The following is a 12,026-nucleotide window of genomic DNA, read 5'->3' on the forward strand; positions in this document are numbered from 1 at the left end:
TGCAGCCCTAAAAGGCAAAAAAAAAAAAAAAAAAAAAAAAAAAATACGGGTACCAGTGTGGGGTCCTGCTATCGGTTCTTCTTGCTAATGGCCTTACCCAGCACCTATATAGGGCCTGGTCCAATAAGGACTTAGAGTTAGGGCATGCTCCATAAGGTTTACGGTCCTTTTTGTTCTTCTTTCCCCTAGACTTAGAGTTGCCACTCGTTACATTCTTTTGCTAACAGTCAAATATATAAGCCAGGGGTTAATGTCCACCTTGAATAAAACAGACATACTTTGAATAGTTAATCTTCAAGCAAGGCCTGTTTCTCTTGATTTGTTTTTACAAATCTTCAACCATGGACATTAATCAGGGAATATATCAAAGCCCATGTTCCTACACTAACTACCTGAATTATAATTCTGCCTCATTAGGCAAATGACTTAGGCTGTTTTTTAAAAGAGTTGCCACAAAAAAAAGCAGAAAACACTTTTCATCAGATTCTTGATGACAGCAAAAAGCCAAGTACAACAACAGAAGAGTATCAATTACTTAATTTTTAAAGCAGTCTAAAAATTGCTTCCTTTCTCACCATTAGAATATCTTCAGGGCTGGTAGTAAGTTGATGAATAATTGGAAACATCTGGAAACATCTGCAAAATGAAAAGTTTTAACATACTTCAGTCATCAAAAACTTTTCTAAATTAAGAGATTTTGGCTAATAGTAATTACATATTTTTTAAAGAACTACAGAACAGGTTTTTCAAAAATTACGTTGACTTGGAAGGATAATCAAATGACTATAAATTAAATGTTATTTTAAGTGGGAAATAATAGTTCCCCTTCTCCACCCCACTCTTCCCAACCTGTACCCCAAGTGGTAGGAGCAAACAGGAGATAAAATCAACAAGCTTATATTTTCAAGTCTAAAGAATATTCCAATATAGCACAATTTCACAAAAAAATATAAATCACTAAGAATACTGTCAACAGTCTGACAGTTGGAAAAAATGCTGTATGCAAAGTTATACTCTCCATACCAGATGGCTACCCAATTCCTTTAATTACAAAAATCTAAATCCTTATATACTATTTACAATTTCAAAATAGAACTTGTCACAAGCTCCCCAAACTTACTCTTCTAAAGTTCTTTTCTTTCCCTTGTCAATCATAGTCATCTGATCATGGATTTTAAGACCTGGCTTCTTGGTTATTAATTTCTTTATGGTATTAGAACTAATGGATCCATTCAAGTGAGCATGAAGTTCCTAAAACAAGAGAATACAATCAGCGAAAACTTCTCAAATATTCACTAGACATAGAACATCATATCAGGTACTTGATGTTTGCAGTCTGTACAAGGCAAACTGCCTACTAGATGAAGCTATGTAACTTTCAAATTTTAGCAAGTTTACAGATTCTGCCTACACAATTTACTTTTCTTTTGTGAAAAGAAACAAAAGAGAAGTCATTAAAATTAACAACACTCTCGAATTCTACGGTTGAAATCTCACCACTTTAGGTAATTTTGAGTAAAAGGTTGTCTTCCATGACTGCTGTTCTTCTGCCTCCATCATGATTTTGCTGAACAGCAAAGGTCTTTCTCCAAACACTTATGCTTTGGTGTGAACAATACAGTGTATTTCAGTCATTAAGATTTGTGGTCTTCAATTTCCTTTAAATTGCTTTACTTCCACCCATCTTGATAAGATAAACTGTACATGTAGCTCTGAGCTCAGCTTCACCTATTTAAACAAATGTGAACATTTTTAGATGTTGACACAAAAACAAGCAGGTTAATTTACTGCTCTAAAGACAAAAGCTCCTCCAAAGGTAACTTAAGTGAGCCAACAATCTGAACTGGAAATAGGAATAGGCCTCAAGCTGGTAAGAGGTGTATTAAAATCTGAAATTTAATAGAGTATATTCCTTTACATATTAGCACTTTCTACAAAATTACTTCTTTAAAAATTCCTAAAAAACTATTTGGGGTCAAAAAGGTTTTTTTTTTTGGTTTTGCTTTTTAGGACTGCACACACAGCATATGGAAGTTCCCAGACAAGGGTTCAAATTGGAGCTGCACCTTCCAGCCTACACCACAGCCACAGCAACTTGGGATCTGAGCCTCATCTGCAATCTACACCACAGCTCTCTGCAACACCCGATCCTTAACCCACTGATCCAGGCCAGGGGTTGAACACACACTCTCATGGATACTAGTCAGATTCGTTACCACTGAGCCACAACAAAAACTCCAAAAAAATTTGCATTTTTGATTGGTTTAAAATATATAAAGGAAGAGGAGAGGCACTGGAGCCAGGTGGACTTAGGTTAATCCTTTTACCAGTTCTGCCCTTTAGTACTCATGTGGCCTTAGTCACTTAACCTCATGGCTTGTTTCCTTATTTGTGAAAACTGGATAAAAATGAAGAGCACTGTAAATCAACTACAATTTTAAAACATGCAGAGCACCTGTGAAGATTAATAAAGTAATTTAAGTGCCCCTCTTCTACGCACCCATATAATCCAGTGACGGCCTTTAACTCAGCACTTTATCATACTGTAGGTCAATCACTGACTGACTTGTCTTTCTCCCTCACCAGACTATATAAACTTCCTAAGAACAAGGACTAAGACTTACTCCACCTTCCTAGGAACTAGCACAGTGCCCAGCACATTGTACATAACAAATAAATTCTAATTTTCCTTCACCTCTGAAGGTGGCTTATAGATTAAGATTAAAATTCCAAATGAAATTTAGTGATTTTCAAAGTAGCCACCATGGAGTTCCCATCATAAACTGACTTATAAAGTAAATCAAAATATTCTCAAAATTATTCCTTAGAAACTGATTTTTGGAATTTCCTTTGTGGCTCAGTGGGTTAAGAACCGAACACAGTGTCCTTGAGGATGTGGGTTCCATCCCTGGCCTCGCTCAGTAGATTAAGGATCTGGGGTTGCCACAAGCTGCAGCCTAGGTTGCAGATGTGGCTCTGATCTGGTGTGGCTGTGGCATAGGCCTGCAGTTCCCACTCCAATTCCATCCCTGGCCCTGGAACGTCCATATTTCACAGGTGCAGCCATTAAAAAAAAAGAAAGAAAGAAAAAAGGAATTGATTTCTAAAGTTCATGTGGAAGACTTACTTGTGAAATTATCCAAAAAAAAAAAAAAGCTGAATCTCAGAAGAATACCCTATATGGGTGAAGGTGAGAGTAAAAGTTCTGGTGGGAGCAGAACTTGGTATGATCTTTTTGGAAAGCAATTTGGTATATATACCAACACACACACACACTTTTTGACCCAATAATTCTACTTTCAGGATTTATCCCATATCTAACAGGATATGTACAAATACACTTCTTGCAGCATTATTTATAATTGCAAAAAATTGGAAACAACCTAAATGTCCATCAGTAGAATAGTGGCTAAATTAATTATATATCCATCCAACTGAATATCTATGACTATATGGAAAGACTTCTACAATATAGTGTTATTTCCAAAAAGTAAGTTGCAAAATATATTGTTTAGAAAGATGATGTTTATAAACAAAGCGTGTGTGTACACACACTTTTATATATATATGTCCTTATTCCTAAAACAGACATGAAAGGAAACACAGAAAACTTACCACTAGAAAGTGGGTTGGAAGTGGCAAAGGTCAGGGGACAGAATTTTATTTTTATTTACCTTATATAGTTTTGCATAATTTGAAGGTTTTACAACTGATTACTTTTTGAAATAATTTAAAATTTTTAATTACTAATAAATTTAAATTCACTTATTAATAATTTAATAAATTAATTAAAACAATTAAAGATTTGTTGATAAGATAAATAACTTTTTAGTAAACCTTGTAAAATAGTTTTATTATTATGAGTTATGAGAGGGAAGAACTTTTATGTTTAGACAACAGAATGACAGCCTTAAAAAGTATTTAGGACATTTTACATAGCAGGCTAGTAACATATCTGACAGGTGGCTAACTTTTCATATACATTTTCAATCCTACTCTAGAATCCTAACCTTATTTTGTGGAACATTTCAAACCACCCTCGGACTGACCTTTAACTGGTTATGAGTAAATTTACTGACCCACCGGCTACAACGTTAACCTATGGAAATTTGAAAGCCATCAAAACCAGCACAATTTTTATACATTTAAAGAAGTCATTGTTTAACTGATCATTGCCTAAGGTACTGCTATTAATTCCATGGCCTGCCAAATTCAGTCTCCCTGGGCCGGGTTTTGGCAAGGGCCAGAAACAGCTGGAGTGGGAGTGAGGCACTGAATGGCACCACACTGAAATAAGATTTTCCTACATTTGTACTAATATTTCATCAAGTTAGAGCAGGGCCAGAACTAGGTCTCCTGTTCTCCTAGAGAATTTTTTTCCTTCCACCCCCAGCCCACAAGGGGAACTCAGAATAATAAAAACACTTGTTACTATTAGGCACTTAGTACGAGGCAGCCTTTCTCTGCTAAATGTCTTTGATGGTAATTTTACTTAATTCTCATAACAACCAATGAGGTATTACTACCCCACTTTATACAAGAAAAAACAGACTTTTTTAAATAAGCAGAAAATAATAAGGTATTCAAGTCACAAATTTTGCCCCACTTCTTTTTTTTTTTTTTTTTTTGTCTTTTTGCTATTTCTTGGGCTGCTCCTGCGGCATATGGAGGTTCCCAGGCTAGGGGTCGAATCGGAGCTGTAGCCACCAGCCTACGCCAGAGCCACAGCAACACGGGATCCTAGCCGAGTCTGCAACCTACACCACAGCTCACGGCAACGCCGGATCGTTAACCCACTGAACAAGGGCAGGGACCGAACCCGCAACCTCATGGTTCCTAGTCGGATTCGTTAACCACTGCGCCACGACGGGAACTCCCCACTTCTCTTTCTTCTTGAATCATTTTTCTTAGATCTGCTCTTAGATCTCCAAAAAAGCAGCATTTCTAACAATCATGTACATTTTACTACTTGTCATTTAAAATTCATTTCTACAGCACTATGTATATTTTTGTCAAGTTCTACAACTCTTTTTTCCCCCCTGTGACCTTCAATCAACACTGAGACACCCCACAAAGCAGCACAATCTCATTTTAGAGATGAATATCTGAAAACCCAGCAAGGCTCAGGGGAATCCTTCTCCCACTCCCTTCAGAGGTAATTCCAAACTCCTCAAGTGTTCTAGGAGACCCAGCCACCAGCTTTACAGAGAGAACAGAAGCCATCAGGCATGAACTCTCTCTGTTTCTCTCTGCCCTCCCTCACACTTAAACTTATCTTTATCTATACCCCTTCTTCCCTCATAAATCAGAGAAAGAAGATTTATTCTCCAGTCTCCAAGACTAATTTGTGCCCAGGACCCCATTACTTCCTATCTATTCCAGTTGTTCCTCCACTAGTTAATCTTCACTTTTCTGTTCCTCAATCTTTCTTTCCAACTGGCTAATTTCCCTCAGAGGACCACCATGCAAGCATAGTACCTGTTTCCACCTTAACATAAAAAAATTAAAACAAACTTTCTTTTATCCCACATTCCTTTCATTACTGCCCTCTTCCCTTCCAAACTAACTCCTTGAGCTGCCTCCATTTCCTTCTCCCATTCAGTGAATTATGCCCTTATTGCTCCACAGAAATTGCTCTCCTTAAAGTCATTACAAGCTCTTAAAACACCAAATCTAAATGACACAGTTCCAATATCCAAATCCAAATTATGTGGACTCCAAAACGCATGTCCTTCACCACTGTGCTACACTGCTTCAAGGTAACCATACTACAGTCATCTTAATTTCCTTCTCCATCTCAGCCCCTACAGTCAGTCACCAAATCCCAATTAATAAGTTACAAATGCCCTAAGTATCTTTGCAAGCGATTTCCTACTGGTGATGACTCCCAAACACCCAAATTAGAAACCTGATGATTATTTTAAACCACCAAGACTCAGACCATATCAAAAGGGAATAATCACCTCTCTTCCATGACTCTCTCTCCTGGAGACATATTCAACACTGTCCCAGAAGATAGAACTTTGAATGTGCAAGGGAATGTCATTTTACAGCTCAGAAACAGAGGCTGAGTGGTTCCCTTAGTGTCAGCTTAGCACAGAGCCAGGAATACAAGGGAATCAATAGAACACATCTGTGGGGAAACACTTATTGGGTGAATCACCTCTGTAAAGGTTTCCTCATTTTGCACCTGGCCTCAATGACTTGTTTTCAGATTTAAATGAGATCTCTTACTAAGTACTCATAGTTAATATCTGATGAAAGACCCCTATTCCTCGCCCACCGCAGTCAGTGATTCTAGCTCTGCTTCACTTCTACCAGTCACTCCACGCAGACCCTGTCTGTCGGTCCCCAGAGACTCACCTCTTAAAGATTTTCCTCAACAGCTGAGAACTCTATTAGAACTTAGGTAAATTTTTCACTTCAGACAGGAAAGCTTGTAGAAAAGCGACACCCCACGCTTCCCAGAAACAGTCCACGTGTCCATAATAAGCTGCATCTGGCAGTCTTCCCTCGAAGATTCAGTCCGGGATAATCAAAGGAATGTCAATCACAGCGGACTGTCACCACAAACTGCACCCTCCTCAGTCCTGATCGGGGAGCTGCACCCTTCCCGGAAGTGACGCACACGTGTCCAAGGAAGAGGAGGCACAGACGGAGGGTGATTTTTCCGTACAGAAGTCCGCGAGGTAGGTAGTATAGAACGAAAGGACAGCTCACCACCGTGACGGACCGCCGCTCCTGACTCTCCAGGCCATGGGCCCGCGGAGCCGCGAGCGTCGCGCGGGAGCAGTGCAGAGTACCAATGACAGCAGCGCCCTCAGCAAGAGCTCCCTGGCCGCGCGCGGGTACGTGCACGACACCTTTGCCGCCTTGCTAGTTCCGGCGTCCGTGCGCCGCGCGCCGCTGATCCACCGCGGCTACTACGTCCGCGCACGCGCCGTGCGGCACTGCGTATGCGCATTCCTGGAGGGGACGCGCGCGGCTCTCGGCGCGCCCCACATCCAGATCCTGTCTCTGGGCGCCGGCTCGGACTCGCTGTATTTTCGCCTTAAAGCTGCGGGCCGCCTCCCCGGGGCTGCAGTCTGGGAGGTGGATTTTCCGGACGTGGCGCGGCGCAAAGCGGACAGGATTCGAGATACGCCGGAACTGTGCGCGTTAACCGGGCCTTTCCGGCGCGGGGACGCCGGGTCAACGCTATGCTTCGAGAGCTCGGACTACCGCATCCTGGGGCTGGACCTGCGGCAGGTGCAGCGGTTGGACCAGGCACTGGCCGCCGCGGGCCTAGACGCGGCCGCACCGACTCTGCTCCTGGCTGAGGCCGTGCTGACCTACCTCGAGCCGAATAATGCCGCGGCCCTCATCGCCTGGGCCGCCCAGTGTTTTTCTGATGCGCTTTTTGTCGTTTACGAGCAGATGAGGCCGCATGACGCCTTCGGCCAGTTCATGCAGCAACATTTTCGGCAGCTGAATTCACCCCTGCATGGCCTGGACCGCTTTCCTGACGCGGAGGCCCAGCAGCAGCGCTTTCTCCAGGCCGGCTGGACTGCCTGCCGTGCCTTGGACATGAATGAGTTTTATCGCCATTTTCTCCCCGCAGAAGAACGCCGGCGCGTAGAAAATCTTGAACCTTTTGACGAGTTTGAGGAGTGGCATCTGAAGTGCTCCCACTATTTCATTCTGGCCGCTTCTCGGGGAGACATTGTCTCCCAAACTGTAGTGTTCCCAGCATCAGAGACGTTTCCTCGGATAGATCCTGCCTCCCCTTCCGGAGTCATCCCTGCTCGTGTAGTCACTAGTGATAGCCAGGGTCCAGACCTTAAGAGATATGGCCATGCCTCTGTCCTTTTGAGCCCAGACGTTATTCTTAGTGCAGGAGGGTTTGGAGAAGAGGAGGGGCGGCACTGCCGAGTGAGCAAGTTTCACTTGCTCTCAAGATACTGTGACTTTGAATGGAAAGGCAATCAAGTATGTAGTTGGGGAACTGGAGCTCAGTGGGATAGACGCCTTTATCACACCATGACAAGACTTTCAGATACTCAGGTTCTGGTTCTGGGAGGGAGATTGTCCCCTGTAACTCCCGCCTTGGGGATTCTCCAGCTACATTTTGGGAAACATGTGGGTGGTAAAACTGAGGGCCTAAATATCACAGTCACAAAGGTGGGCCCAGAAGATTCCACAGTGTCATGCTGGCGCCATTCAACAACAGAAGTGTCCTATAAGAATCAGAAATATTTGTTTGTGTTTGGGGGCCGTGGTGTGGCAGACCCTGTACTAAGTGACTGGCATTTCCTACATGTGGGGACAATGGCTTGGGTCAGGATCCCAGTGGAGGGAGAAGCCCCTGAAGGTCGGCATTCCCACAGTGCCTGCAGCTGGCAAGGGGGAGCTCTCATTGCTGGAGGTCTGGGTGCTTCTGAGGAACCGCTGAGCTCTATACTTTTTCTGAAACCAATCTCTTCTGGATTCCTCTGGGAACCAATAGCCATTCAGCCTCCTGTTACCCCAAGGTACTCCCACACAGCTCATGTGGTAAATGGAAAGCTTCTGTTGGTTGGAGGGGTCTGGATTCATTCCTCCTCAGTTCCTGGAGTGACTGTTATTGATTTGTCTACCGGATTGAGCTCTGAGTATCAGATTGACACAATAGATGTGCCATGGCCATTAATGTTACACAACCATACCAGCATCCTCCTTCCTGAAGAACAACAGCTCCTGATCATTGGAGGTGGTGGAAACTGCTTTTCCTTTGGCACCTACTTCAACCCCCATGCAGTGACATTAGACCTTTCTTCCTTAAGTGCTAGACAATGAAGACTGGACTTTTGATATATTCAGGACCCACCAAAGTAGATAATAAAGGTTTCCAAAGCAAAATTTGACTCTGGGTATAGATATGACCACTTCCTTTTTTTTTTTTTTTTGGTCTATTTGTTTTCTTGTTAGCACTGTTATCCAGTGCAGAAAGTGAAAAAGGTTGTTAAAACACATATCAACATTCAAAGAGATGGTACAGAAAACATAAGTAGACCTATCTGAAGAGAGTAGTTTTTTTTTAATTAATTTTTTTCCACTGTACAGCATGGGGACCAAGTTACACATACATGTATACATAATTTTTCCTCCCATTGTTGTGTAGTGATGTGAGTATCTAGACATAGTCCTCGATGCTACACAGCAGGATCTCATTGTAAATCCATTCCAAGAGCAATAGTTTGCATCTGTTAACCCCAGGCTCCCGATCCCTCCCACTCCCTGCCTCTCCTCCCCCCGTCCCACCCTGGGCAGCCACAAGTCTATTCTCCAAGTCTATGATTTTCTTTTCTGCGGAAAGGTTCATTTGTGCTGTATATTAGATTCCAGTTATAAGTGATATCTTATGGTATTTGTCTTTCTCTTTCTTACTTACTTCACTCAGTATGAGAGTCTTTAGATCCATCCATGCTTGCTGCAAATGGCATTATGTCATTTTTTTAATGGCTGAGTAGTATTCCACTGTGTATATATCTTCCTAATCCAGTCATCTGTTGATGGACATTTGTGTTGTTTCCATGTCTTGCCTATTGTGAATAGTGCTGCAATGAACATGGGGGTGCATGTATGTTTTTTAAGGAGAGTTTTGTCCAGATAAATGCCCAAGAGTGAGACTGCTGGGTCATATGGTAGTTCTATGTATAGATATCTAAGGTACCTCCATGCTGTTCTCCATAATGGCTGCACCAGCTTACATTCCCACCAACAGTGCAGGAGGGTTCCCTTTTCTCCACACCCCCTCCAGCACTTGTTATTTGTGGACTTATTAATGACAGCCATTCTTACTACTGTGAGGTGGTATCTCATAGTAGTTTTGATTTGCATTTCTCTAATAATCAGGGATGTTGAGCATTTTTTCATGTGCTTGTTGGCCATCTGTATATCTTCCTTGGAGAACGGTCTATTCAGGTCTTTTGCCCATTTTTCCATTGGGTGGTTGGCTTTTTTTCTGTTGCGTTGTATAAGTTGCTTGTATATTCTAGAGATTAAGCCCTTGTCAGTTGCATCATTTGAAACTATTTTCTCCCATTCTGTAAGTTGTCTTTTTGTTTTCTTTTTGGTTTCGTTTGCTGTGCAAAGCTTGTCAGTTTGATTAGGTCCCATTGGCTTATTTTTGCTCTTGTATCTGTTGCCTTGGGAGAATGACCTGAGAAAATATTCATGAGGTTGATGTCAGGGAATGTTTTGCTTATGTTCTCTTCCAGAAGTTTGATGGTGTCTTGTCTTATATTTAAGTCTTTAAGCCATTTTGAGTTTATTTTTGTGCATAGGTGTGAGTGTGTTCTAGTTTCATTGATTTGCATGCAGCTGTCCAGGTTTCCTAGCAATTCTTGCTGAACAGACTGTCTTTTTCCCATTTTATGTTCTTGCCTCCTTTGTCAAAGATTAACTGACCGTAGGTGTCAGGGTTTATTTCTGGGTTATCTATTCTGTTCCATTGGTGAGAGTAGTTTGTTATACAGTCCTAGAGTAGGGGTTGGGGAGTCTTTGGATCCTTGGGTCTAGTTTACTGGTCTTCTTCCCATTTTGTAATTGAGTTGATCCATTTATTGAGGTATAATGACCTTTAGCTTAAGTGAAAATTTTCCCACTCCCAGGATTTGTGATTTGAGATGGCACCTTAGAAAGAATACAAGGCTGGGTATAGTTGAGGGGATGTGGTATTGACTTCATCCTTCATGTATGAAATCTGAGATGAACACTGTTGCAGTTTGATCACAGCATTGTGCCACTTAGTGACAGAGCACTCTGGGATACCTTTAATAAGACATATTTGTATGACTTGATTGAGAAACATTCTTTTGTTCCATTTTTTGCCACTAGTTCAATATTTACTTAGATTTATAAATGCTAATAAGCCAAGTGTTTAATGCCCTAGCCCAGTTTGTACATGCTGTAGTAATGTTTTGCTCCAGATCTGCTCAACACTTCATTATGTTCTGTGCCCCTGGAGGCCAACCTGAACTGCATCAATGAGTTTTCTTGTTCTCTTGTTTCTGGTGAGTTCCATCAGAGGTACCAAAAGGGGGGTGATTGGATAAGAGTGAGTCAGGGTATTCCCAGCATTTCCCCTGCCAGGCAGCAAGTTGACAGTAACCTCATTCTAACAAAAGCTACAACTCCTGTCATGTAATCTTGTGTAAGGTAGAGCTTTAACTCTGCATCACTCCAGGTTCCAGTAATTGTTCCTTCTTACTCTTCAGGCCTATGAGCTGTAATGGCTCTCTGCTGGACCTGAGCTGCACTATCCAATATAGCCATTAGCTTCACATGACTATTTGAACTTAAATTTAGATTAAGTTAGGAATTCAGTGTCTTAGTTGCATCAACCACATTTTAAGTGCTCAATAGCTTCATGTAACTAATGGCTACAGTATTAAACGCTATAGATGTAGAATATTTCCATCATTGCAGAAAGAGCTGGACTCCACTGAGGCATTTCACCATCTCAATTTGGTTTCCTTTAACCCTGCTCACCCCCTTTTATCTTCATTCAGTTATCTCCTTTAAATGGACCATCTTTCCTGGTGAGCCTTGTGAGATCCATGAAACCTCTAGGTAGCCATCCTTAAAACCTGAGCCTTAACTTGTATACTTTGTGCCTAAATCTTGTATACTTTGTGCCTAAATCTTGTATACTTTGTGAAATTCATGTCTCAAAAGGTAGCGGCTTTGGTGATACTTAAGTGTACCACTTCAGTATTTCTTATTAGTCTGTAATCCTTGAAACCTCAATAACTTGAGATTCTACATGTACCTCAATTCTGTAAGTACTATCAATGTTAACATCTTGATGGACTTACTATGGCTCAGAATCCCTTTTCCCTAAATATTTTTATTAACAACTTTGCATATAAATGAATGTAAAAAGATCAATATGAAAACAGAGTAGCAAACACAAGCCTAGTGTATGGAGAGGGCAATGTCGGCTCTGTTCAATGAAGGCTTCCAGGAGAAGATGAACTGAATAAAATGTTGTCTAACTTCAGCTT

General features: G+C 41.6%; 2 protein-coding genes across 9 annotated transcripts in view; one reads left to right on the forward strand and one right to left on the reverse strand.

Annotated features, from left to right (window-relative positions):
• The window catches only part of ADAL (adenosine deaminase like), a 35,970-nt gene extending 29,083 nt beyond the window's left edge, over nt 1-6,887 (reverse strand). For 6 of the 8 annotated variants that reach the window (XR_014812705.1, XM_013993098.3, XM_013993096.3 and 3 more), the window contains exons 1-4: nt 6,364-6,887; nt 1,498-1,728; nt 1,121-1,251; nt 576-636 (exon numbers count right to left, since the gene is read on the reverse strand). Coding sequence is in view for 7 of the 8 variants with exons in the window: in XM_013993098.3 (XP_013848552.1) it covers nt 576-636; nt 1,121-1,251; nt 1,498-1,560 (255 nt within the window). In the remaining variant the exon portion in view is untranslated. The remainder of the gene's footprint in view (nt 1-575; nt 637-1,120; nt 1,252-1,497; nt 1,729-6,363) is intronic. The other 2 variants (XM_084972487.1, XM_013993097.3) reach the window with 1 other exon arrangement.
• On the forward strand, nt 6,627-12,022 carry LCMT2 (leucine carboxyl methyltransferase 2). Its single transcript, XM_003353380.5, has one exon. It carries the CDS (start codon nt 6,757-6,759, stop codon nt 8,812-8,814), a length of 2,058 nt encoding a protein of 685 aa, XP_003353428.2. The 5' UTR covers nt 6,627-6,756; the 3' UTR covers nt 8,815-12,022.
• Nucleotides 12,023-12,026: the final 4 nt, after the last annotated feature.

The sequence above is a fragment of the Sus scrofa genome, chromosome 1, assembly GCF_054392235.1.
Source record: "Sus scrofa isolate SSC_HxYL_T2T_F1_AM1 chromosome 1, Sscrofa_HxYL_maternal_Yorkshire_Landrace_v2.0, whole genome shotgun sequence".
Taxonomy (NCBI): Eukaryota; Metazoa; Chordata; class Mammalia; order Artiodactyla; family Suidae; genus Sus; species Sus scrofa.